This window comes from Lagenorhynchus albirostris, chromosome 3, assembly GCF_949774975.1.
Source record: "Lagenorhynchus albirostris chromosome 3, mLagAlb1.1, whole genome shotgun sequence".
Taxonomy (NCBI): Eukaryota; Metazoa; Chordata; class Mammalia; order Artiodactyla; family Delphinidae; genus Lagenorhynchus; species Lagenorhynchus albirostris.
In genome coordinates, this window is record NC_083097.1 from 75,998,472 (window position 1) to 76,023,972 (window position 25,501).

The 25,501-nt window shown below is 33.5% G+C and overlaps 2 protein-coding genes across 11 annotated transcripts in view; one reads left to right on the plus strand and one right to left on the minus strand.

Annotated features, from left to right (window-relative positions):
- Positions 1–11,798, plus strand: part of SLF1 (SMC5-SMC6 complex localization factor 1) — a 66,255-nt gene extending 54,457 nt beyond the window's left edge. For all 4 annotated transcript variants that reach the window (XM_060146162.1, XM_060146161.1, XM_060146163.1 and 1 more), the window contains 6 exons: positions 3,410–3,555; positions 4,516–4,679; positions 5,464–5,597; positions 7,507–7,599; positions 8,005–8,187; positions 10,818–11,798. In XM_060146162.1, the coding sequence (XP_060002145.1) occupies positions 3,410–3,555; positions 4,516–4,679; positions 5,464–5,597; positions 7,507–7,599; positions 8,005–8,187; positions 10,818–11,299 (1,202 nt within the window). In that variant the 3' untranslated portion in view covers positions 11,300–11,798. The remainder of the gene's footprint in view (positions 1–3,409; positions 3,556–4,515; positions 4,680–5,463; positions 5,598–7,506; positions 7,600–8,004; positions 8,188–10,817) is intronic.
- A 7,915-nt stretch (positions 11,799–19,713) lies between these two features.
- MCTP1 (multiple C2 and transmembrane domain containing 1) overlaps positions 19,714–25,501 on the minus strand; it is a 539,066-nt gene continuing 533,278 nt past the window's right edge. For all 7 annotated transcript variants that reach the window (XM_060143283.1, XM_060143285.1, XM_060143282.1 and 4 more), the window contains 2 exons: positions 24,470–24,567; positions 19,714–23,025 (listed from right to left, as the gene is read on the minus strand). In XM_060143283.1, the coding sequence (XP_059999266.1) occupies positions 22,954–23,025; positions 24,470–24,567 (170 nt within the window). In that variant the 3' untranslated portion in view covers positions 19,714–22,953. The remainder of the gene's footprint in view (positions 23,026–24,469; positions 24,568–25,501) is intronic.

Here is a 25,501-nt window from a genome sequence, read left to right on the forward strand (position 1 = left end):
ATATAAGATAGTAAATATTTTTGGCTTTTCAGCTCTACCATCTCTGTCCCAACCACTCAACTCTACTCTTAAGAAAGCAGTGATACACAGTACATAAATCAACATGGCTGTGTTCCAGTAAAACTTTATTCATAAAAATAGGCAGCAAGACATAGTTTGTCAATCCTTAACTTCAGTTTATTTCTTCTCCTGTTTTCACTGGGAAGAAAACATGTCATCAGAAGTTACTATAATATTTTTCACATCTTTAGAGAACTTTAATAAAGCTTCCTTTGCCTTTCTCAGGCTACGTCATTATCTTTTCCTGAGAGTTTTTCCAAACCTTTATTGGCTTTTTTTTTTTACTCTCTATTTTAATCCCTCTCCATGCTTCAGACCTTTTCCCAAAATATACATTTTTATAATTTGACTAATCATCTCAATCAAAATGTTTCTGTTGCCTGCATTTGTTCAACAGATTTTTATTGGCATTCTACCAGGCATTGAGGTAAACACTTCATATACAGTGGAAGAGGGAAACAAAATATGATCCTTGCCTTTTTGGAGCTTTCGGTGGGAGAGGCAGACTGTAATTAAGTTAATGTAAATACATCATTTTAAAGTGCTAAGTGCTCCAAATAAGAAAAACTAGGTGTTGAGCTGGATAAACTTATTTTATGTAGAGTGGTCATGGAGAGCAAAACCTGAAGGATAAGTAGGAGTTTGGCAGAGTCAGGGAAGTGTATTCCATTCAGAAGACACAACATTTACTAAAACTCGGAGATAGGAAAGAGTTGGGCCTGTTTGAAATCTTTTGATGCCTGGCTGATGACAAGCAGAAGGGAGAAGAGTGGCCACAGTAAAGCCAAAAAAGTAATAGAGGAGCTTGAGTAGGAACTTCCAAGCCCTATTTAGGGGTTAGAAACCATTTTTCAAAGGGAGTGGCATGATCTAAGTAACTTTTTTAAAGATCATCCTGGCTTGGCTCTCCAGTTATTGCTATCTGCCAGTCATTCATTCATTTATCTATTAAGTACTAAATGTTTATTCTGTGCAAGCTACTAACCTACTAGCTGTGAGGGCAATAAAAATGATCCTGCCATTGAAGGTCTTAAAGTCCAGGGGTTAAGTTTCTTTCTTTTTTTTTTTTTTTTTTGTTTAACTTTTTATTTTATGTTGGAGTCCAGTTGAGTAACAATGTTGTATTAGTTTCAGGTGTACAGCAAAGTGATTCAGTTTTACATGTACATGTATCTATTCTTTTTCAAATTCTTTTCCCATTTAGGTTGTTACCTAATATTGAGCATAGTTCCCTGTGCTATACACTAGGTCCTTGCTGGTTATCCATTTTAAATAGAGCAGTGTGTACATGTCAGTCAGGGGTTAAGTTTCTTAAGTTCTCTTGTTCATCTCTTATTGATCATTCCCTTCAAGTGTGTGTTACCTGGTCATATGTGGATCCATTATAGTTTGTATTTGCTATATCTTTAAAGCTACCAAATGTTATTTCTAGGTGAATAACTCCATTTAGAAGTTCCACTGTGGGATCGTTGCTTTTGAACTGTACAGTACAAGTTATTTCTGCTTTGCTTTTGCCTCTGCTTAGAGTTGATACGTAAGATCAGTTGGTTGTAGTAAAGTCTGTGATGATAGATGTGCTTTTTTTTAATGTGTATAACTAGAGATTTAATATTGGAAAGATCTTTTGCTGCTCATCCTTCAGTTCATTGCTTGCATAGTTTCAGATAATACTAGCAGCCTAGTAGGTTGTAAGTAGTCCGTTGTAACAAAAAGTTGTAAATAACTCCTTTCTTGTTTCCAGTTCTTATAAATTATATCTCTGAGGCCATATTTGGACAGGATTGTTTGAATTCAGCAACCATATGTCTGTGTGGGGCTAGGTGGATCTATTTAACATCTGACTGGAGCCATTTGCCCATATGGCAGTCTGCCACAAGCAAGAACCTCAGATCTCTTTAGTCCAGGCAGTTTCTTTCTGAGCCTGGCCACTGTTTATGTTTGGGGCCAGATAATTCTTTATTGTGAGGGGCTGTCCTGTGAACTGTGAATTGTAGGACAGTTGGTAGCATGCCTGGCCTTTGCCTACTACGTTGCCAGTATATTTCTCTCCCCAGTTGTGACAACCACAAATTGCCAAATGTTCCCAGGGGCAAAATTCCTCCTTAAACTGTTGTTCTTCTCCACACCCCACCCCCATCCCACCCCAACTCTCCTTCCCTCATTGAAAGTCAGGCAAGGACTGCAAGGACACCAGAGGCCCTAGCCTTTCGGGAAGGCATCTGAGAAGGACAGGATTTCACTGGATGTCTGCGAAGTCTGCTCAGCCAAGGGAAGTCAGCTCCTGAGTAGAAACTTCAAATTTTAAGCTTTATATTGCTATTAAGTTTATTATTCTGTCCAATTTTTAAAATGTATATTGACCTGTTATGTTATTTTGCTAATTTTATTGACTTTTTCTAATTCTTTATTCTTCCATTATTTGTAGTTAATTTTAATCTGCCTTATTGTATATCAACTTTTTTCATCCTGTTTTGCTTAATTTTAGCTTTTTTAGTATCCTATTGATTGATTATTCTTTACCATTCCAGTGTATTATCCATGCTATTACTTAAGCAGAGAGTATTAATAGAGAATTCATAACATTAAATTTACAAGGGAAATAGTCACTTCAGTCCTTTATCACTTTCAATTCATGTATATATTTATGTATTTCCATATTATTGGAGAACTTGAGGATTTTAGAATGAAGAGATTTGAGACTCTTGGTGTTTTTGTTGTTTGTTTGTTTTGTCATTTAAAATTATACTCCTCTCCCGCACTTGGTATAGTACAGTGGGTGCAGACTTCTAAGGAAATTCTTATGCATTCTCTTGTCTTACCTTATCCCTCTTCTTTACCTTTCCTCCTTCTCTGCAGTGATAGGATTCATGGATGTTGTCGGGGGAAAAATGTCTTCCTATCAGCTCAAGACTAATCAGTGCAAATTAAATACATGTGTGCCCATTTAAAAACCAAGTACCAGTTTTCCAAAGACACAGCCCTATTGTGGGAAGAGATCTTTAACATTAATTGGAAAGTATAGTGATAAAAGTCCATGTCTGTCTATCTATTCATATATCATCTATCCATTCATGTATGTATATATACGTATATATAAAATTTCAAGCCTTTTATTTAAAATAATAAAAAGTAGTGATTGTTTCAAATGTGAGAACATGTGCCATAAGAATTTTCTCTTGAAGGGCAAGGAATAGGAATATTATCTATTTTTTGTGGTTTAAAATTATGTGAATCTTACTGGTATAGGAATCATCATCTGAATGAATAAAGTCCATGAAAGAAATTGTCTGTAGAAAGAAATTTTATAAGGTGTAGCAATAACTATATTTACTTCTCTTGTTTTCTACAGACTTTTCTTCACAGGAATTAGAGATTTTTATTTGTTCCTTTTCCTCTTCCTGGCTTCAAATGTTTGTTGCAGAGGCAGTCTTTAAAAAGTTGTGTTTACAGAGTTCCATTAGTATTTCTTCTGAGCCACTCTCTCTTCAGAAAATGGTAAGCACCACTCTATTTTAGTTCTTTTAATTTTTAAGAAGTAAGTTTATAAATTCTATTTTTAAATATTCTTAGTTATTCTAATAATTGGACAGAGCATATTAATCATAAATCTTTCAAACATATAAGCAGGTCGTTTTCTTCCTCAAAATGGAATAATTAGTGAATAGAAATTTTAATTACTTGAGAGTAATGAAGAATTGGTAACAGAAAAATTATACAGGAATCTTTATATCACTTGCCACAGTATGTAAGATTATTATTTTGGAAAGACCTTGATCCAGAAACATTCTACATAGTATTTAATGGTATTTAAAAAGCAAAATTTGCAAATGATGCCAAAGGTTATTCCAGTTATCCTATGTATATACACATATAAACTTGATTTGATCCAAGGTTTTCCAGTTTTATCTTGGCTATCTTTAGCTATTATTGATACCTAATATCTCCATCAGTTTCTTCAACAAATGAGAAATATGCTTGTTAATAATTGGTCAGATTGGGCAAATACTGTTTGCAACAATCCTTGTCTTCAGTGACTTTTGCGCTCCTCATTCTGTTTATTCCAGACTTCTTTTCTGTTGAAGGAAGACATTACCAAAATGGAAATGACAAAATACCAGTTGTACTTAAACCATAAATACTAAAAATAGGCTAATTATAACAAGTTGGGCATAAGACTCATCAAAAGAACTTTCCTAAATGAGTGTCAAATTTGAATTCAAAAAAACAATTATTTTGAAGAGGTCATTTTTCTTGTGTATGTCATATTGACTTAATGACATGGAACTAGCAGCTTTCTTAATATTTTAGCATGTTCATATGAGATAGGGTGGCAACCATAGTGATGAAACCAAGAAATTATAACTAAATTTAATGGTGAAATGAATCAAGTATTTTCTTTTTACTGTTTCCAGGTTTTTGTAGTTGAGAAAACAATATAATATTATTTTGCAACAGGTATATTCCTATTTGCCAGCTTTGGGGAAAACTGGTGTGCATGGGACTGGAAAGATGCAGATACCAAAGAAAATAGGACAGCGGCCTTGCTTTGAATCTCAGAGGGCTTTAATTATGCTGAATGGTGCTAAACAGAAACAAGTGGAAGGGCTGCCAGAGTTACCGTAAGTGATGCTTATATACCAGCTATGCTTTGTTTTCGAGTACAGCTCTTCTTCTTAGGCATTTCTTGAACTGTATCTTTATCTGAGATGTTGTCTGAATTATACTGATAGCAGAAAACTCAGTTTTATACCTATAAATGCACATGATCAACATTTTCACTTTCTTTAATTCAAGGTACACACTTTCTATTAAGTCTTTTTCAAAAGAAATAAAACTCTTCATCAAATTATTGTTCCACACAATTTTTGCCTTGTGATTTTTAAAGTACTACTTGTATATAATATAGATGGGATTTCAGAATGCATCGCCATGTGAGATACTCTGAGTTGTTACAATAGCTTTCCCCAAATGAGAAACCTCCTCTAAAAGTATGCTATATAAAATTCAGAAAACCTGAAATCTTTTTAGGAAGAAGAGGATAGGATTAGAATATGAACATAGGAATAGGGAGTAGGGGCCTGCATTTTGATCTTAGCAGTTTGCTTTAGTCTCTCTGCCAAATATGGTTTACTTGGTCTCGTCTGCTTTACTGGACATTCAATATTCATAAACTTTTTGGTGGCCTTTGGGGGGTGCAAGGGTAATAAAATGAAAATTAATGCATAAAATTTGTTTCTGTACAGTTGAAATAAATATAAAAATAGAAAGCAGTAAAGATTTGAATGAATAAGGGGGTTTAAATTAAAAGAAGGCTAGATTTTTTTTTTTTTAACTCACCATATAATTTGTGCTTCTACGCCTTGGTGAAAAACAAGCTTTCATTATGTCTTACTTTCTTTTCAGAGAGCTGAATCTTGCTAAATGTTCCTCATCATTAAAAAGATTGAAAAAGAAGTCAGAAGGAGAATTGTCGTGTTCCAAGGAGAATTGCCCCTCTTTGGTTACAAAGATAAATTTTCACAAGACTAATTTAAAAGGTATTCCAAGTATCTAAATTAATTTATGCTAGGAACTTTTCGTGGTTATAGTCAGTATTTGCAAGTTTTACACACTGGCCCTGATGAATGCTTGAACTTAAATATTGGACTAGGTCCAGGAAATACCTTCCTGGAGAGCATATTATTTTTGTGAACTGGCATTTATACCAAAAAAAAAAAAAGTGTTTAATACCTGGTGTAATAGAGTATTCCTCCCTTCTTTTCTCCACCTGCCTTTTCAAATATTAAACACTGTGTAACTCATGTTGAGCTCATTCCAGACTTGCCTGCCTTACTTTTCTATTCCACCTCAACCTGTGCTGCTTAGGATCAGTGTCTTGTGATTTGAAAGTATAATTCAGTCTTCATCTCTTTCAGTCCTAGACGTTTTGTGAACAAAGAATGAGAAGTAGGCTATGTTATAGCTGTGTTAAGCATATGGACTCTTTTCTTCCAGGCATTGAGCCCAGACTATGAAATGTGCTTGGCTTTTGGTTCTAACTATACTGGAACCTAAGTACCTAAAGGGATGGAGTAACAAGAATAGCGTTGTAATAATTCACTCCGGCACTTCTTTTACTTAGGTACCCCTTAACTCAAAATTATAAATTACTACCAAGAGTCTGTATCTGGCCAAAGTAAATTGCCAAGTCTCTTGTTTATGAGCTATATCGTGTTTTTAATACAAATATTATCATTATGGCACCAAGCTTTCATCATCTTTCAACATGAGATGAGTTCATAATAGCATATCACAAATTCAAAATAACTGCCCGTTTGGCTCAAAATATGAAAAATGTATTAAATGTGAACTCAGATATTAACGTCACAAAACAGTGTCCTTTTTCTTTGTTTATTGTGTCAGAAAGTAAAATGAATATGAATGGCTTTAAGCTGAACAGCAGAAGGAACTGGAGGGAGGAAGAGAATTGAGAAATAGTAGAGAAAAACTTCGAAAGCTTTTCAATGCTTGTTAAAGAAATGTTTTGGTAGAAGTTACAGAGATAATCTGTAAAACTGAACACTGGAAAAATGTGCTACTTAGTATTTTATAGCAAGAAAGTTTGATTCAATATGTATTTCATTTGTTTTCAAAGCAGTTATTATGTTTTTTTAAATTCCCCTTACATCAAATTATCACTTATATCTTATTAATCTTGCTTACAGCAGAGAGGGGTGTAGTCAATTTTAGGCAGCAGGCACTAACTGCACCCCTCCTAGAAAAGACTTTGCCATTCTATTTGTCATTCTTGTTCAGCTTTAAATGGTACTAGGGATTTTTTTCGTGTGTGTGCATGTGCGTGTGCGTGTGTGTGTGTTTATATTAAGATTCCCCCATTTCTCCTTCTCTGTGCTGCTGTAGCCAAGCCAGACAGCCTATTGAGAAGCAGCAAACCATCTGTTAATGGATTTGAAGTTCTGAATTACACTTGAGTGTGTAGAGGCACTCATGCTTAGCCAGAAACATTCATTTGAATTAAGCTATAAATGCTGTATAAAAAAGAGCCATACATTTAACGTAGGTTCATGAATAAATTTAAGAGAGGGCAATTGCACTTTAAACTTTTATTGCTGCAAAACCCAGTATATTTGGTGTTCTCTGATCATTTGAGGGTTTTATAGCAGGATTGAAACTTCAAACCTTGAACTAGGGGGAGACAATGCCTATATTAAACCTTTAGTAGAATTTCATTGCTGAATTGCTGATAGAACAGAGAGGCTCTATGGATTGGTGGGGTTCCCTCCCCCCTCTTTTTTTTAATGTGAGAGATGTTTAAACCAGTCAAAAGGAAAACTCAATAAATAATTTTCTGGCATGGGGCCAGATCTCCTAGTTCATGCCCTTTGATTATTTTCTTTAGTTGATATCTTGTCTTCTCTGGAATAATCTATTAATTTTTTATGGCAGGAGAAACAGCCCTCCATAGGGCTTGCATAAATAACCAAGTGGAGAAATTGATTCTTCTTCTCTCTATGCCAGGAATAGACATCAATGTTAAAGGTAAGTTCTAAATCTTTGTTGTCTAATTCAATGTCTTAATATTTGTGATATTAAATAGTTTAATTTCAACATTAAGAAAAATCATTTAAGTATATTTACCTAACATATCTTTAAAGTATTGCTAGTAGCAAAACCAAGAAATTCATCACATATTGATGTATAATAGTGCACAACCATTTTTTGACATCTATATTTTGATCAGATCCCAACATCAATATTTTAAAAGTTTTTAATTTATTTTTTACAATTAGAAATATGATTACACCCTAGGCATTTTTATCAAAGAGTTCTATTTGTATATGAGGCACTTAGAAAGTCACACTGAGAAGGGAAGTAAAATATCAATACTTCACTACCAAAGTCCTACTTTTGCCGTTTTAAAATTTGCCTTGATTTCTAATTTAGACAATGCTGGCTGGACGCCTTTGCATGAAGCCTGTAACTATGGCAACACAGTATGTGTCCAGGAAATTTTGCAACGTTGTCCAGAGGTAGATCTGCTCACTCAAGTGGACGGGGTGACTCCTTTGCATGATGCACTGTCAAACGGACATGTAGAAATTGGCAAGCTGCTACTCCAGCATGGGGGTGAGTGCATTTATGCTAAACGGGTTATGATAAATTATCCAGTTTTTTGATGAATCCCTCAGAGGTAGAAAGTATTTTATATTTTAAGCTCTATAAGGAAAGATGCCTTTATTACATTTTAATGAAAAAGTAAAGATGAAAAGTCTGCTAGAATGTAAGCACCTTTTATTTACTGAGGATAAAAACCTTTTCATAAAATGTATTTATTTATTGTATTATTAAGCCTTTTTACCTTTGTTATGAGAGTGTATTTTGAATTGAGTGTGTTGGTTTTTACTATTAATCCTTTTACTTAAAGTGTGTAATGTCTGTAAACCAGCCATTTCTGAAAGCTTATTAATAAATGGATGTAAATGTTCAATTGTGAGTACTTGGGTTTTTCATTCTTGTTTCATTTCCTATATATAACTGCTAACGATTATTCTTTTCTTTAATGAGTCTTTTCTTTATAGACTACAAAAAAGACATCCTAGAATAATATCTTTTCTTCATTCACATTTTGTAGTCAATAAGTTAAGTAGGAGGACTTCCAGATGATAATAACTGTTGTGTAGAGGGTATGTGATGGAAGTAACTTGAGCTTAATATTCATCTACTGCTTTTTCTGCTGATTTCTTATCTGATCTCTGCTTTCAGAACCCTTTTTTCCACTCCCTAACTCAGTGATATTCTTCTTATATCTGAACTGAATAATATAAATTTTATATCAAAGTGTTCAAAACTAATTTGCGTTTTAAAAGGAAAAACAAAGTGATGACTAGCTTATAATACACAAAGATTTGTATAAATTTCCTATTACTTTTATTTGTACTAAAAATACTGTTGTACTATTTATCCAGTCATTAAAGCTATTTGATTCTGCATGAAAATAAACAGCATATTTTCCTTAGCTATCTCTTTACTATATATCTATATCTATCTGTCATCTATCTGAGGAAGGCTCTATATCATGGTAGTTTAACATGTTTGGTTATTTATAGTCTTCTCCTGCCCCCTAAAGGCCTCAGTGTGTCTGTTTTACTTATACCATTTCATAATCGATGTATTTTTCAGTTTTTATACTTTTTTTAGTATTATATGTTTACAAAACCATACTGTTATATCTCCTAAGTGTTTTAGTTTTCTACTTAACTATGTATGTGACATTCCAAGCCAATATTTGGCTTTGCTTCAATTGGTCTAAGTGATGTAAAAGCTATTATTGTATTAAGGTATTAAGTCTAACTTTTCAGAAGAAGAAGACATTATACTAACCAATGTGAATTGTTTTAGGACCTCTGGTGAAGAATAGTAAATTGATGAGTTCTTTGTCCCAAGAGAGGAAATCTACTTGTATTTGCATTTATCAAGGTCCTTCAGCAATCATACAGATTTCTCTTTGCCTTAGGTATAATCTGAGTTTGGACCTGTCAAATGGTTTGACACCATCATTGTAGAAACTATATTATCTCTTCATTGTGAGTCGCTCAGTATTGAGAGCAATAATTTAAATTATGTTTCTAAAACCTTTGTTTACTCTTGGTATCTTGTGTTCATAATTTTGTTGTATTTTCTCTTTTAAACAGGAATAACTTGAAACATTTTTTTGAAATATCAACATAATGAAAACAGATCTAATTTTGATTTAGAATGTTTTCCGTAAATTATACATTAATCATATGTCATTACTGGTTGATCTTTTACATTAATTACATTTTATATCTAGGCCACTACATGTGTCTCATCAGATTCATCATTAAGAGTTTTAGCAGCTATGATCTGTAATCTCTGACAATAAGATCTGTGTTGTATGGTAGAATCTTCTGATTATGTCTGCTAGTACTCAAACTTTTATATCCCTTGTAACATTTTTATGGCAAAGTACATAAATAATTATAGGACTTGACTGGCAGAGGTGCGAAGTACTCCTGTACTTTGCTGTGTGACCAAATACTGAGTCATTGTTATTTTGCCCCTCTCATATCATCCTTAACTACCCAGGGGATAAACTGTATATTCAAAACTTTCTTAGTAGATGGTTAGATGGGTGTAGCTAGCATAGATGGATGAAATCTGAGTTTTTCCCAGAGCAGTTAATATTTACTTTTTGTGAATCAGTTACCCATATTAAAAATTGAACATAAGCAAGGATAATGAAAAACGTGTTCTGTGTCTGGGCAAAGTTTTGCATTCTGCACTGCTACCATTGCCTGTTAGCAATGGAAGGGGTCAGTACTTTTTCCGCTTGGTGATATTATGAAATACCTTTAAGGCTCTTATACAGAATTTAAGATAAATGTATTTTTTTTTAATTTTCTCCAGGAACACTGATATTCTTATTTGAAGATGGCAACTTATAAAGTTTTATCAAAGTTTTTTTTTTTAATTTATAACCATATATGTTATTTATTGAACTAAGGCATGTGCTTTTAGGCAAACCTGATTAGGCAATTGACTAGATTATTTTTTTCTAACGCACCTTTATTAGTTAGTATATAGAACCAGTTAATTATGTCAATATGAATTACTACAAAATATGACTGTAAAGTGAGCCCTGGATGCTTTGGGGAAAAAAGGAGAGAGAAAATGGCTGTTACACTGCCAAAATAAGAATGTTTAACTCTTAACGTTTTGCATGTTCTTTTTCACAGGCCCAGTGCTTCTGCAGCAGAGGAACTCTAAGGGGGAATTGCCCTTGGATTATGTGGTATCATCTCAAGTCAAGGAAGAACTATTTGCTATCACAAAAATAGAAGATACAGTGGAGAACTTTCATGCACAAGCAGAGAAACATTTTTACCACCAGCAACTTGAATTTGGCTCATTTTTACTTAGTAGGATGTTGCTAAATTTTTGTTCAGTTTTTGGTTTGTCTTCAGAGCTCTTCTTAGCTTTCAGAGGATTAACTCATCTAAATGACCTGCTTATAGTTTGTCAGAATTATAAGGAAACCACTAGTGCTCGTACTGACTGGTTATTGGATCTTTATGCTAGAAATATAAAGACATTGCAGAAACTCCCAAATATTCTTAAGGAACTCCCTGAGAATTTAAAAGCGTGTCCTGGAGTACACACTGAGGCCTTATTGGTGACATTGGAAATGATGTGTCGGTCGGTCACTGAGTTTTCATGATGATAACAGAAAATATGGGTCAGCTTTCTAAACCTGCTCAGCTTGCTTTGTCATTTATTATGGACTTCATAGCTTATAAACAATAAATAATTTCATTTATTTATTGACAGAATTTGCAGCCTTGCTAAATCTTTAAAGCACTTAAAGAACTTATCCAAAGCATAGTATAGGCTTCTTTTTCCAGTGTGTAGGACTTAACTCAAAAGTAAAAAATAGTTTTGTTTGATACACATTGCATTTATTAGTCTTTATTATTTTTTGTTCTAAAAGTATTATTTATTTATATTGTACATGTAAAATTTTTTAATTTAAATATTTTTTCAAATCAAAATGTAATGTCCTCTCTTCTAGGTGTTCTGGGTCTTAGCATCATGGCAAGAATATTCATGCAAATGTGCACCTATAAACATGTAGCTCCCTGTTTCTTCTCTGTAGGCTGTTGGAATAAAATACTCAGTTTTACGTGTTTCTAAAATAAACATTTCAAAATTCACAATAATATATTCTTTTGGTTTTTAAATTTAGTAAATGTGCTAATAGTTTGATCCCTTGATCTATTTTATTTTAGCAGTTCCTATAGAAAGTGTATTTCTACTCCATGTAACCACTGTTCTGTAAGCGAAAACATTTTGCTTCATAATGTTTTATTAAATATTAAGATTATAAATGGCAACAAAGTAAAGAATTTGAGATTATCTAAAATCTTAATGTACGGTATGTATTTACAGAGTAGTAACATTTCAATTTGCAGTTTTTCCTAATAGTAATTTGTAGTAAAACTAAAAGAAAGGATATGGATAATAATTACTTTTGAAACTGGAGTTGCTTTACTAGTGGGAATAAGTTACATTGTGATACAGCTGGAAAAGAAACATTAGAACTTCCATTTCGATTTTATGTAACTTAAGTGATGATCTCACAGCAATTAATCTGCTAAAGAAGCACACTTTAGTTTTATTTTGGAAATAGATCTTTTAGCAGGATACAAATGCTGAGAGTCTTATTACTGGGTTTACAGTCTAAACTAAAAATTGCTACATTACTTTATCAGCTCTAAATAAAAGTCAAGTTTTTTTCCTACATTTTTAAATCAGTAATTTTTTACACATACTGTAAGAAGTATTAGCTGTTTCTAGTTAGCCTTCAAATGTGACATCATACAACTCTCTTTTGATGTTTATTGTTAGTTGCCAAAATATCAGAGAAAACATGACTAAGGAACGTTATAATGCTCATAGAGAGTAAAGTGCTTCCCCAGATGATGTGTAGGAACATTTTTATTCCAAAGAGTAGCCACTTTACGTCACTTGTGAAGGCATGTGGAATAACATTTGCTTGGTAAACTAATAAAAACATAGACTTTGACATCAAACAGATATAGTTTCAAATCCTTGTGTAATTTCTTACTAACTGAATTACAAAGCAGGTTTCTTTCTAGCTTTGGTTTTCTTACCTGTCAAGTGGAAATAACACCAGGTATCTTGGTCATGATAGAATTAAGTTATTAGCCATTCACCCTATATGGCACTTAATAAATGTTACTTCCTTTTGCATTCTTAACTCCTCTTTTTAGTTATAACGAATCATTTAGATAGTAATTTCTTAAGTTGCTAATAATTCTAAGTTAATGAGATAATTAACTGCTAAGAAAAAGTAGATAATTAACTGCTAAGAAAAAGTAGTTTTCTAAATTAAATGTTCGCAAGAAATATTCATTTAGTTGCAATTAGTATTAATAATTCATAACTGTTCTGTCTGCCAATTTCTACAAACCATGCTGACATGAAATATTAAACACTCAAATGCCATTGAAGTCTCTACCTCAAGAAGGTGTCATTGCAGTTTGTACTTCTTCAAAAGTATAACTTGGCAAACAGATTACTGCTTTGTGGCCTAGTTAAAAATACCAATAAATATATATGAATTTAAACCTGCAATAAGAAACTTTATTTCCCATATTACTTATGTTTTATTTTAGAAAACATAATAATTGCCTCAAATTTATTTTAGATGTAGAGAAAGGGGAAATTTTAATAGATAAAATTCATAGACTTTCTGACCCCTGGCATTTTAGCTGTAGGCATCTCAAAGTTGCAGCCACTGAAGAGAAGCGAAGGCTGAGTAATGCTATTTATCATTGTACTCTGCCAGATTTCATATCATAGTTCAATGGAGTTGTTTTTTTTTTTTAAAAAGAAAAAAAAAGGCCTATGAAAGCCCTTATTACAATAGAAAATAAAGCTTGGAAGGAGATTTCTGAGCTGTTAAGATTCAGCTTTCTCCATGCGTAATCCCCACAAACATTTGGAATATAAAAGATTTTAGAACGTTTCCTGGCAGCTTTTTAGGAAGGGTCTCTATGAAGTTTTCGAGCTTACTAGTTCTTAATTTCCCTACACATAATAAAGTGGTCCAAGTATATACAATTTTTGTCATTTCATTAAGTCCAAGATAACCAGAAAAACATTTGTCCTCATATAAATTAAATGCTAAATTAATCAGTGTTTTGAATTCATCGTTTCTTGAACACCTATTATGTACCAGGTGGTATGCTTGACGGGCTGACTACAGTAAAAGAGGAAAATCTTACATTCTAGGAAGGTAAGTCTAGTTTTATTGTCTTCTGTATAGGCTGTTGAAGAAAATTAATTTCAGTTGGGTGTTTCTTAAATTTACAGTAATAATTGGTGTTCTCGTTTCATTTTAAATGTGAAGGGTTTGATAGTTTAATCATTTGATCAGTGTGACTAGCAGTTTTAGAGTGAATAGAGTGTGGTGTGTGCTTTTGCAATCTTAGTGAACCCCAGTACTCATTCCTAGATAAATGCATTAATGCTAGGATCCTTTATATAAACACTAGGAAATGTTTGCCATTTTTGCTTATTCTGTTATAGAAAGTTAAATTAATACCTTCACAGGAGAAAATTTTTGATGGAATGTGCAATCCATATGCATTTACACACCTTTCCAGTTAAGTGATGAACTTGATGAGAGCCTGTCACTGTTGCCCCTTAATCAGTAGAAAGGGGTCATTTTTGAGTGACATGAGGCACTCTTTCCCTCAGGCGTTTATCACGTAGCTTCCACACCAGTCGCACCTCTTGCTGACGTGGAGCTTGCAAAATTCAGAATGATAATTGTTTTTATAACAAATGTGGATTGAGTTAGAAAGGTCAGTGATGGCATTTTTGGAATTACGCTGTGCCTGGTGATGTCAAAACTGAAGACATGGAATAGTTAACTATTTCTTATAAATCAAATTATGTTATCAAAAAATTCACCTTGTAGGTTAAGATGAATTATGGTAGGATGATGTACTTTGGTGGTTATTTGCTCTGATACAGAATCAGAGATTATTAGACTATAAGTTAATTAGAAAAGGTTGTGGTATTGTTTTTTTAGGTTTTAAGCATACATCTTTTAGAGTACTGCAAATCGCACTAAAAGAAGACCTTTTCAGAGGAAACAAACAAGATAGTTTTAACATTATTGATTGTTAGACAGTCAAAAAAGTTTTCTCTCTTAAGTAAATGCTAATCTTTGAGAACATCCAAAATGTTATACTTTAACTCATGCTTCCCAGTTTATGAAAGTACCAAGCAACTTTCTTTCTTAGACACATGTATTTACGTGAATTGCTGGGGGTGGGGAACATTATATTAAATTATTTTAAAAAGAACATTTTCCAATCACAAATCCAAGTGATTAACTTTTTATCACAGAGGAATTTGCTAATTAGTACTTTTGTGTTAATCAAAATTACATTTTGTATTTATATTTGATGTACAAAATATTTTCTAATATTTTATGTATTTGAATTCATTACCATATGGTTTGGGTTTTGTTTGTTTTTTGGTGTAGGCATATAGTTCAAATACACTTACACTGTATATTTTTGTAATCTTGAAATATAACCCTTAGCACTAGACACAAGTGATTGATTTTTTTTGTAATATTGTATTTGTACTGTTGAATATATATATATTTTTTTCTTTTTTAGAACAAATATAGTGAATTATTCTGTTTTTAAACTACTTGCTGAATTAAGATCCAACAGTATTAAATCAACAAAGTGTAACCAGTGATTAGTTATATAAAAATAATATTCCTAATAAGATAAGTATATAATGTTATTTTTATGTATTTAATTTGTAATATGTAGTATTACCCTTAACATAGACCAAAAAAATTAATTTCCTTATTCAAGCATCTATAAAGAGCTGTCTCCAGTTAAAGATGAAACATTTTCTCCAAATTTTTGTCTTTTTACTGTGGTCCCCAAATCTTTTCAGACAGTTGAACCCAGATTTGGTAAATCTAATCCTCTTCCTTTCAAAACTATCTAAATTAGATCAAGTGAACATTAATGCATAATGGGTGTTAAACATTAATAGAGAATGACTACGTTGGAATGTAAGATTTATTTCTACCAAAGAGTGGAATTTTTTAAAAATGTGCTTAGCACTTCCAGCAGGTAAATTGCACTGAACTGAAAGTCTGGAATCCAGCTTTGAATTTACACCTATTATACTATCATTTATCTTAATAAGAGATGAACTAAAATTTCCAATGATTTTCCATTCTTCTGTCCTCAGATGAAATAGTCATGTTGAAAAAATCATTAATCTTAAAGTGGTGACAGATAAAAAGAATTTAGTTTGTTGTCAGTACTTCTCAACTTAAAGGTTAGGTCAGCCATGGTTTATGTCATGACACTGATAAATTTTTCTAATGACCAGAATGGTTTGATTTGTAATAGCTTTTTGTTTTGGTTTTAAGGAATATATATCTTGGTTATCTGACTTCATCCTGAAGATGCATTTTTTTCTACTTTGCATTGTTTCTATTTTATAACAGACAAAATTATAGAGCAGTAAGTAATATGTGGTGTTAAAATATGCATTTTAAAGAGCTTTCCATGAAAACTTAAAAGCAGAATTGTAAAGATGAAAACTTGGCAAAGGGATGAGGGAAAATGGTTAGGAATCATTGTGGTTTAAAGAGGGTAAAGATTTCTAGATGCTGTTTAATATACTGAGGAGGTAGTGAAGGTATAAAATCAGAAAAATGGCAGACAGATCTCCTCATCTCAGGAACAAACTGTCTTTGAAAATTTTGAACAATGTTCAGTAAACCAAGGGTCAAGATAAGTGTTTGGTGGAAGATTCTTTTAGTTAAAATTCACTCAAAATAAAGAATAAAAATACCAGTTTTAATGGTATCATCAGAAATAGGCTATTTCAACTAGTGATATTCAGTCCTTTCTTAAAAGTGATGCAAATCTAGATTTCTCATGTCTTGTTTTCCCATGATTTTAGTTCTTTTACTCTTTTTTTCAAAATACTTTTAAGTTCATACTCAGTCATGTTATTGGAGGAAATAGACTTAAAGAGAGGTTGAAAGCCATTTATAAAAAGGGGTTGAACTTGTTCCCTTAATTCCTTTTTCCTGGATTAATTTTAGTCCTTTTTAAAAAATAGAAACTATTTAAATGTAATTAAAAATTATTTTATCTAAGTAAAATTACAGAGGGGAAAAGATTGTAAGCAAATCCATTGCTAATAGTGGTGTATTTCTGATAGAATTTTGAGTATTTGTTTTTCACTTCTCCAAGTTTCTCTGCAACATGATTTATATTTGTGTATAACACCAGTAGCCAATTTATTTTTTAAAGTAATGCTCCTAATATAAATAAGAATCAGTTTTGAAATTTTTCTAAAGTTGTCTTATTTAAACTGGCATCTACTGGACTTTTTAAAATATAAAGTGCATTTTTAAAATATGCCATTTTTCTTCAAGGTAAGGATGTAATTAAGCCTAGTATCATCTAATGCAGATCTCAAATAATACTCTTGGACTATATGCCCTTCCTTTGAAAGTAAATCTGGCTTATTTTACTGATAACGCTGCTTCTGTCTTCTGTTTAAGCCTCTTCAAAGCAGTGCCCTACCATATTGGGTGGGGTCATTACTGTTTAGTAGGATTCCTAAATTGCTAAAGTTTAAACTTCATGTAGACACCTTGTGGAGTCATGATACCATATCTTCACTATTAGCCTTTTCTGATTTTAGAAGCTTTCAGGGAACCTGAAGAATTACTTGTTCTGATTTTTTTTTTTCTAGATTCAACACCCCAAATCAGGGAGAAACTGTAAGATTAAATGATGACTACATTTATCAAAGGCTGTATCTTAAATTCCTTTAAAGGAAGTTCACTACTGTGTGATTAAATTGAGAATTGTTTTCTTTTATTATAATACACCTGGAAAAAATTCCCTTCTAAATATTACTATTTACAGCATTAATTCACATGTAAGCAGTCAGTCGTCTACTGAGAGAATTCTGAGCGAAAGTGTCTTGCCACTGTTGTCCAGAGCATATTATTTTGCACCTCTTCTGTGAAGGTGAGGAAAATGGCTTCTTGTAAGTTACTGTTTTAAGTAGTACAATTCAAAATACAATATTTTAACAATTGTTTTATATAAATACATTGGATACCTACATCATAACTACAGTACACTGGTGAGTATCACATCACTGTGTCTTTTTGGGTAGATTTCTCACTTGCTTGTCAGTGTTGTTGTCAGTCACTGAGAAATCCAAGTACATGTGTGTTCTTTGTATTAGCATCATAGTGCCAGAAGAATGGATGGTGTGTACCTGGTAACCCACCCTATAAGAGTTAGTATGCCTGATTCTCGGTTAAATTATCAAATGCTGGATGTTTCATGATATCCCCCCAGAAGTTTTTATCTATTATATCTGAAAATGCTTTTTTTCATCCTACAGGGAAATTTAAAAGGTAATGTTCAGCAACTTCAAATAAGACCGAATACTACATTGATCTGTTTTAAAACTACTTCTAAAAACGTACATAGTATTTTACTTTTCTGGGTGGGTTACCATGTGCTTCAGAGACCTTCCTACGGTTTGCTAGGTCTCTGTGTTAGTGAAATCTGAACTTTGTAAGAGTTCCAGGACAAAGGGAAGGGGTAGGTATACCATTGTGTAAGGTTGCAGAGTTTATTAGTTCTTGACATCAATAAATTGTTTTCCATGGTTTCAATATTACAAGTTATACACAGATTTTGACTTGTAATTGTTATAATCAGTACTGTAGGAAAAATGTTTTGCGGAAATAATGTAGAGTTTAGTTTTAAGGTTTCCAGTATTCTGAGTAGCTTTATTAAAAGAACATCTCTGAACTTGGGACAGATCTTGGCATCTCCTTCCCCCTCACCTCTCTGCTGTTGTCCAGCTGTCTTTGTAATTACTCTTGACTGTTGTCTCAGATGTGTCTTCAGTCATCAAGAGACAATTAAAAGTGGTTGGGGCCAGGGGCGCACCTTTCTCTATGCAGTTAGCATTTCCTAACTTACCATTTGAACTCTGGCAAAATAAAATGCCTCATGTTGACTCGTGTCATTTTGAAGCTTGTCTTTGACCAAAATGGGGAACTAAGCCTATATTACCATCTTGCCTCACTAGTAGCAGTAACAACCTCACTCAGCCAGGTCTCCTCAGATGCATTTATTTATTCCCGAGAAAATGAGAGGTGGTTTGTAGGTTCGCTCATTGACTCTCAGGTTGGTCATTCCTTTTCTCTTTTTGAAAGACCACTGAAGAATCTACAGCAGGGGAGAATTACGTTGCAATTTTATTTTTGCTACAAACTGACAAAAACTTTGGCACAGCTACTTACCTATTTCTGTTTTTCTTAATACAAATAGAGCTTTCAGCTTAATCTAGTAACACCATTAATTGAGTAGAGCAGAAGAGCAGTGCCATTTCGTTACCGTTTTTTAAAATGGAGTCATATAATTTTTCAGTGACGTTTGGAGACAAAACCATCATATACATTAAAAAAAAAAAAAAAACCTGTCTACAAAAATACTGCTTGTGCATGCAACAGAACACTTTTTTTGTTGTTACCAGTTCAGAATGCGAAGGAATAGCCCAATAAACTGAAACTCATTTGAAACCAATTTGAATTATTTGATTCATCTCCCCTGACCTTTTTTGGTTTTTGGTTCTTAACCCCAGATCCCTTTGGAAAAGCACAGATAGAAACATTAAATTCCTGCAAACTTTTCACAGTGTTGTTAGTTTCTATAGCATATGACCTATTTTGGACATTTAAGCGTTTTTATCTGCATAATATTCTTACATGATGAGAAATTTTCCTTGGTATTTCTTAAATCTCAGCGATTCAGCTGGAATAAGTCATGATGTGACTGCCACTGTACAAATGTAGAAACTGAGGCAGAAGAGGTAACAGTTTCACCAGAAAAAAAGGATGTTTTATATTTTTTTCTTTCAGTGAGTTACACCAGTCATCCTGGGAAGGAGAGTTATAATCCAAAGGAATGACACTATTGTAAGTATTCTTTTCATTATTTTTTATGTGGTTTTAATTCATACTTGACCAAGCAATTAGAAAAGGCTGATTCTAGACACACTAATCAAACAAATGAATAGGCATCTGTACACAAATACACACACACACTCACGCTTGACATTTAAAGCCCCAGAATTTAAGCATTAATTTAATAATAAACAGGCTTTTGCAAGAAGTATAATGGTGGCTCTCTTTACTTGCATTTCTGGAACAGCAACTGCCTTTTATATTTTGATTTGTTTTTAATGCTGATTACAAAACTCAAAAATAAACATTTAGGTATATTTAGTGTATAAACTGAAATTAAAGCCTTTGAATAAGACCTGTTAATACAGAAGTAGATTCCTTTCAGCATTTAGAGACATTTGGATATTGAGATCAAAATGGGAATATGGTCCCTGGATAAGAGAACTTACTACTAAATTTTTCTTCACTTCTAAATAACACAATAAAATTCTATAAAAGATACTTTCAGAAACATCAATTAAAATTTGCTCTTACTATACTTTAACTCCAGATTTGATTTTAATATGCTATCATTGGTTTGACCATTGCCTATGACAGGGCAAGTCATATAGTTGGTACTCAATAAATATATCACAGAGCAAAGTCACTTAAAGAATCTTTCGATTCAGATTATCCTAGTGTATAGAATGATTCAAAATTAATTTGGAATCCAGACAGCACCTATCAATTTGAGTCTGTGGAACCAGCACCAAAATAAACAAGAACTACCATGTTCTTTTTATAAATGGAAATAGTTTTAAATATGCATTTCTTATAAATTACCACAATTAGTGGCAATAATAGTAGTTTGGGTAATGAATGACCTTCAGTGAATTTACTCAGTAAAGGATATTGAGGAATATATTTCGTAGTTCATATGACTACTGTATATAGCAGTCCAAATAGGTGTTAGAGTGACTTCCAGTCTCTTAAGATATCTTAAAATATTTATGTGTTTACAAACCTCTCAGAAACAAATTAAGTTAAGCAGCTTTCAAAAGGCAAAATCTTGCCTTCGTGAGAAGGAGAAAGAACTGGTTAAAGTTCTATTATTCAGTCTCTTGTTTTCAGTCTGTGAGTGCAGTAGTTTGTAAAAGCAACGAAGCTTCCCCTGAATATCACTTTCATGCCTCAAGATAGTTCTTACTTCTCTAGGAGTGTCACTGGATACTCACCCCTGCAAGGTGCTGCGTTTTATACAGCACACAAGGTTTCAGGGAAAGCCTTTTTTCTTCCAAACCAAACCTGGGTTTCTTTAAGTAAAATATTATTTATATGAGACCAAAAAAAAAGTACTGATTATTTTTAGAAAAGATTATTTTTTTATTTAATGCAGTGAATAGTCAACCTTACCATTGAACTAAACATCTGAAATTTGATAGCATGAAACAGAAATTAGTCATCTGTTAATGGTTGCTATCCACTAGGTACATCGGAGGTGTTAGAATATCAGGCTTGTAGACATTTGAGTAGACAATGTCAGCACAGAACACAAATCTCACACAAAGTATAATCAAAAGTTATTTCAAACAAATTATTCCATCAGTAAACTTCCCGTAGCAACATCAACTTCATGAAGTATTACGTCTGTCTTAAACGATGATGGTATGCGGATGTAAGCATGTCATTATAAACATGATGCGCTAAATAGAGCATATTGAGGTCAAAGCCTTTCTGTAGAAAGGGAATTTAATTGACATTCTTTCAAGCATAGTGTATAAACAGATCAAAATAGTTTTATCATAAGAAACAGTATTTAACAACATAGCTTTAAAATAAAAATACTTTAAAAATCAACTTTGATGAGATTAAATTTATTTTTAAAGAATCTTCCTATAGAGTGAAATATATATTTCTCGCTTCTGGCTTTTCTACATTTTTCCAGCATGACCCCCCACCTTCACCCTATCCCAGTCCATTGTTAATAAAGTAGTGCAAAACACTGCAGCAATTTCAACCAAGCTTAGTCCCCTACCAAGTCAGGGAAGTAAGACATTCTCACCAGATTCTCTCTCTCTAGAGGTATACTCCCTTGATATACCAGGAAGTTAGGTACAAAAACTACATGAGAGTCGGGAATGCAATTTTTAAGTATAGATGCTATGGTAAGTAGTGAAACATTTTCAAAGGCAAACCCCCTCCCCATAAGCAGTTTATTTTACAAAATAGGTTTTCATGCATTCATATTTTCAAGAATGATTTTATTTTCTATAAATGAATGTAATGAAACACTGGCATATCACTTAGCACACTGCATTCTCCTCTATGTTAAAATTCACACTAATAACAAAAATCATAATATGCATATTAAAGCAGTTCAGTAACCTAATAAGAAAGTAGATACATTTTTTTTTCTGTGAGAACACTTGAGTATTAAATATTTTTAGATGCACAGAGGCATAATCTGACACCAAAAGCAATGTGGATTTAATTTGCTAGATTTTTGACAACTGAACTGGGTTGCTAATTTGCTAATTTGGCACAAATTAATAGTGATTGGTATAAAAATCCTTATAGGCAATCATCATTTATAAACCTGGCAGTATTTTTTTGTGTAGTCCTGTAGAGATTTTAAGGTTTTAGATGGAATGATAGAAGATTCGGAAATTTTCTTTGTAGGATTTCAGTGTGTGGAAGATTCTCTTGAGGAGGTGAATATACCTTCACTCATTAGCTTAAAGTCAGCCTAGTCATATCTAAATAATTTGCACAGGAATGAATATCAGGATCCGAATCTATGTTAAGTTGTAATGCATCTGTTCCATTATTTAGGTTCTGGGATCCCTCCTCCCTTTTGAAATGTATAAAACATAGAAAACCGTAATGGATTACTTTTTAGATAAAAAATAGTCACATTAAAAAAAAACTTTAAAATCAAATTGACATTTACATTTTATGTAGATTTAATCAGAGCACAGCTGAGCATTTAATATTCTAGTTCTTACACTTGTAATTAGAGAAATGTGTATCTCCCAATGTTACCATTCTTACATTTGTTGTTCCAATGTGTTATTATCCACAGCTAACAAGGCTTTCACGCAGCAATAGCTAAACCTTTATCAAATTGATTCTGTACAATGGAAGTATATTTTCAAAGACATATGCCTTTGTACACTATTTACAAATTCTCTCAATCATGGTAAAATGGCAAAATAAATAAAAAACAGAAAGAAAGGAAATGCGGCTCAGGCTGAAGGCTTTTCCTTTTATCTTCCCAAACAGATGCTGGTCTCCTCAGTGCTGGGAGCTGGCTAGCCAAGATTGTTTTTCTTCCTTTTACATGGGCTATGGGAAGGATCTGGTTTCAGTTCTTGGTATTGCACCTGTTTAAACAGAGTTCAGAGAAAGGCTGGTCAGGTGGCCACTTTCTGGCAAAGGAAGGAAAAGCAAAGGAATTGAGAGGAGACTATGCTTGGGGAAAAAGAAAGTGCTCGCTCTGGAAGCTGTATGCGATCTGCAGCTGGGATGCAGAAAAGGGAAATCTTGCCAGAATCTACATGAGAGCCCTGATGTGAACTTTGGTAACAGGCTGAGGTCTCTATTGCCTATACCCAAGTAACATTAAAAGCAGAACCATCTCCATCTATTTTGAAGGGCCGAATAATGGTTCTCTATAATTATTTATTGTGTGCTTGTTTAATATAAGCTTCATCTCCATCCAGCCCACTCTCATGTCTGATACCAAATCAAAAACTCAGCTGAAACAAAGGAAAAAGGTATTGCTGCAACCCAGCTTCAATAGTTTGATAAAAACATTTCTCATTTTACTCTGAAAATATTTAATGATCAATGGGCATTAATAACCTCCAAGGCTTTCAAAGGATTGAGATATGCCCCGGTTCTCAAAAATCAGTTACTCTTTCCCCCTTCACTGATCTCTAAAACAGACATCTTTAAAACTCACTTAATTCATGCAATTTATTTAAGGAATGTTTTTCTCAATATCTGCTGGCATACTTTGCTTTCACCGTCTAATATTCCTAATTCCTCCTTCAGGTGATGGTGACTTCCCTTCACAAACTCCAGCTGAACCTTGGGGGAGGATTGTCCCCCTGACACCCTGGTAGGTTCTCTATGCAATGCCCTCTCATTCCCCAATCTTCTCTGTAAGTTCTTCTTGGATAACACCCCAACTGGGCTAATTCCTGAATGGCAAAATCTTCTACAGGCTTTATTAGCTTTACTTAGCTCTTCTAAATCCTTCAAAATTAAATGGATATAAAAGTTAAAACCTAATGCCACACTACATTAAAATGATACAGGCATACCTTAGAGATATTGCATGTTTGTTTCCAGGCCACTGCAGTGAAGCAAATGTTTCAAGTCACATGAATATTTTGGTTTCCCAGTGCATATGAAAGTTCTGTTTATGGTATACTGAAGTCTATTAAGTGTGCAATAGCATTATATCTAAAACAGTAATACCTTAATTTAAAAGTGCTTTATTGCTAAAAAAATGCTAAACATCATCTGAGCCTTCAGCAAGTATTAATCTTTTTACAATAGTAACATGAATGATCAATGATCATAGGCCACCATAACAAATATAATAATAATGAAAAAGTTCAGAACGTTTCAAGAATTACCAAAATGTGACACAGAGACCCAGAGTGAGCAAATGCTGTTGGAAAAATTGTTCCAATAGACTGGCTCAATGCGGGGTTGCCACAAACCTTCAACGTGTAAAGAAAAATAAAAAGAAATATCAGTGAAGCACGATAAAATGAGCTATGCCTGTAGTTATAATAATGAAACCTACATACATACCACTTGCACATCTGAAGGGACTCTGGAAAGGAAGTCAAGTAGTTCATTATTATCAATTGCATATGGACTCCGCAGCTTTTTTGTAAATTTATTGATGCCTGAAAAAGTGACAGATCAAACATTATTGAAATCTATAAAGTTTGGAGTTCAAATACACATTTCTGGCAAAAGTGTTGTGGTGATTTAAAGATCCAGATTAAGCTGCCTTTATTTCAGCCTTGACTGAATGAACCAGTAAACCCAGTTTCCTTCCTTCCTTCCTTCCTTCCTCCCTCCCTCCCTCCCTCCCTCCCTCCCTCCCTCCCTCCCTCTTTCCCTCTTTCCCTCCTTTCCACCTTCCCAACTCCATGGCTGCTCTGTTTTTCTCTTTGTACTTCAGTGGCTTCTTCCCAGCAGGAAAGGCTTTCTATTTGGGAAACAAAAGGCACCTGGCCTATCTTGCCTTTCCCCTCAGTGTTACAGTACTTAGAAGCTTTGCTTTAATGTTTCAACTATGATGAAACTTGTCTCCTTACATTTTGGATTGGGATTGTTTTTAAGGCAAGAAATCTGACTTACTGGTTCCCCCATTTCAAAAGATACTTTTTTTTTTTTCAGTGGTGGGGAGGTGTTGTTATTATGCAAACTAACTGGGGTTTTTGCTTTTTCTGTTTTAATTTCAAAATGACCTGGAATTTGGAAGGGTTTACCACCAGCTTTAAAAAACTAAAAAGCTTTGAAGATGGCGACATATAAGGATCCCAAACACATCTCTTCCCACCAACATGCTGGATCTACAGCTACATATGGAACAGCTACCTCTGAAAATAACCTACAAATTGGCTGAGTGAGTCTACACACTGGCCATCGTGAGAAGGCCCACATCGAAGCAGGTAAGAGAGGCAGGGACACAACCACACCATAAACCCCACCCCTAGCCTGAGAACCCACAATCAGGAGGGACTTCTCTCTGAGCAGTGAAGGTTTGAACCCCAAATCAGGCTTCCCCAACTTTTAAGAATTGCACCTGGAGAGATGAGCCCCCAAAACATC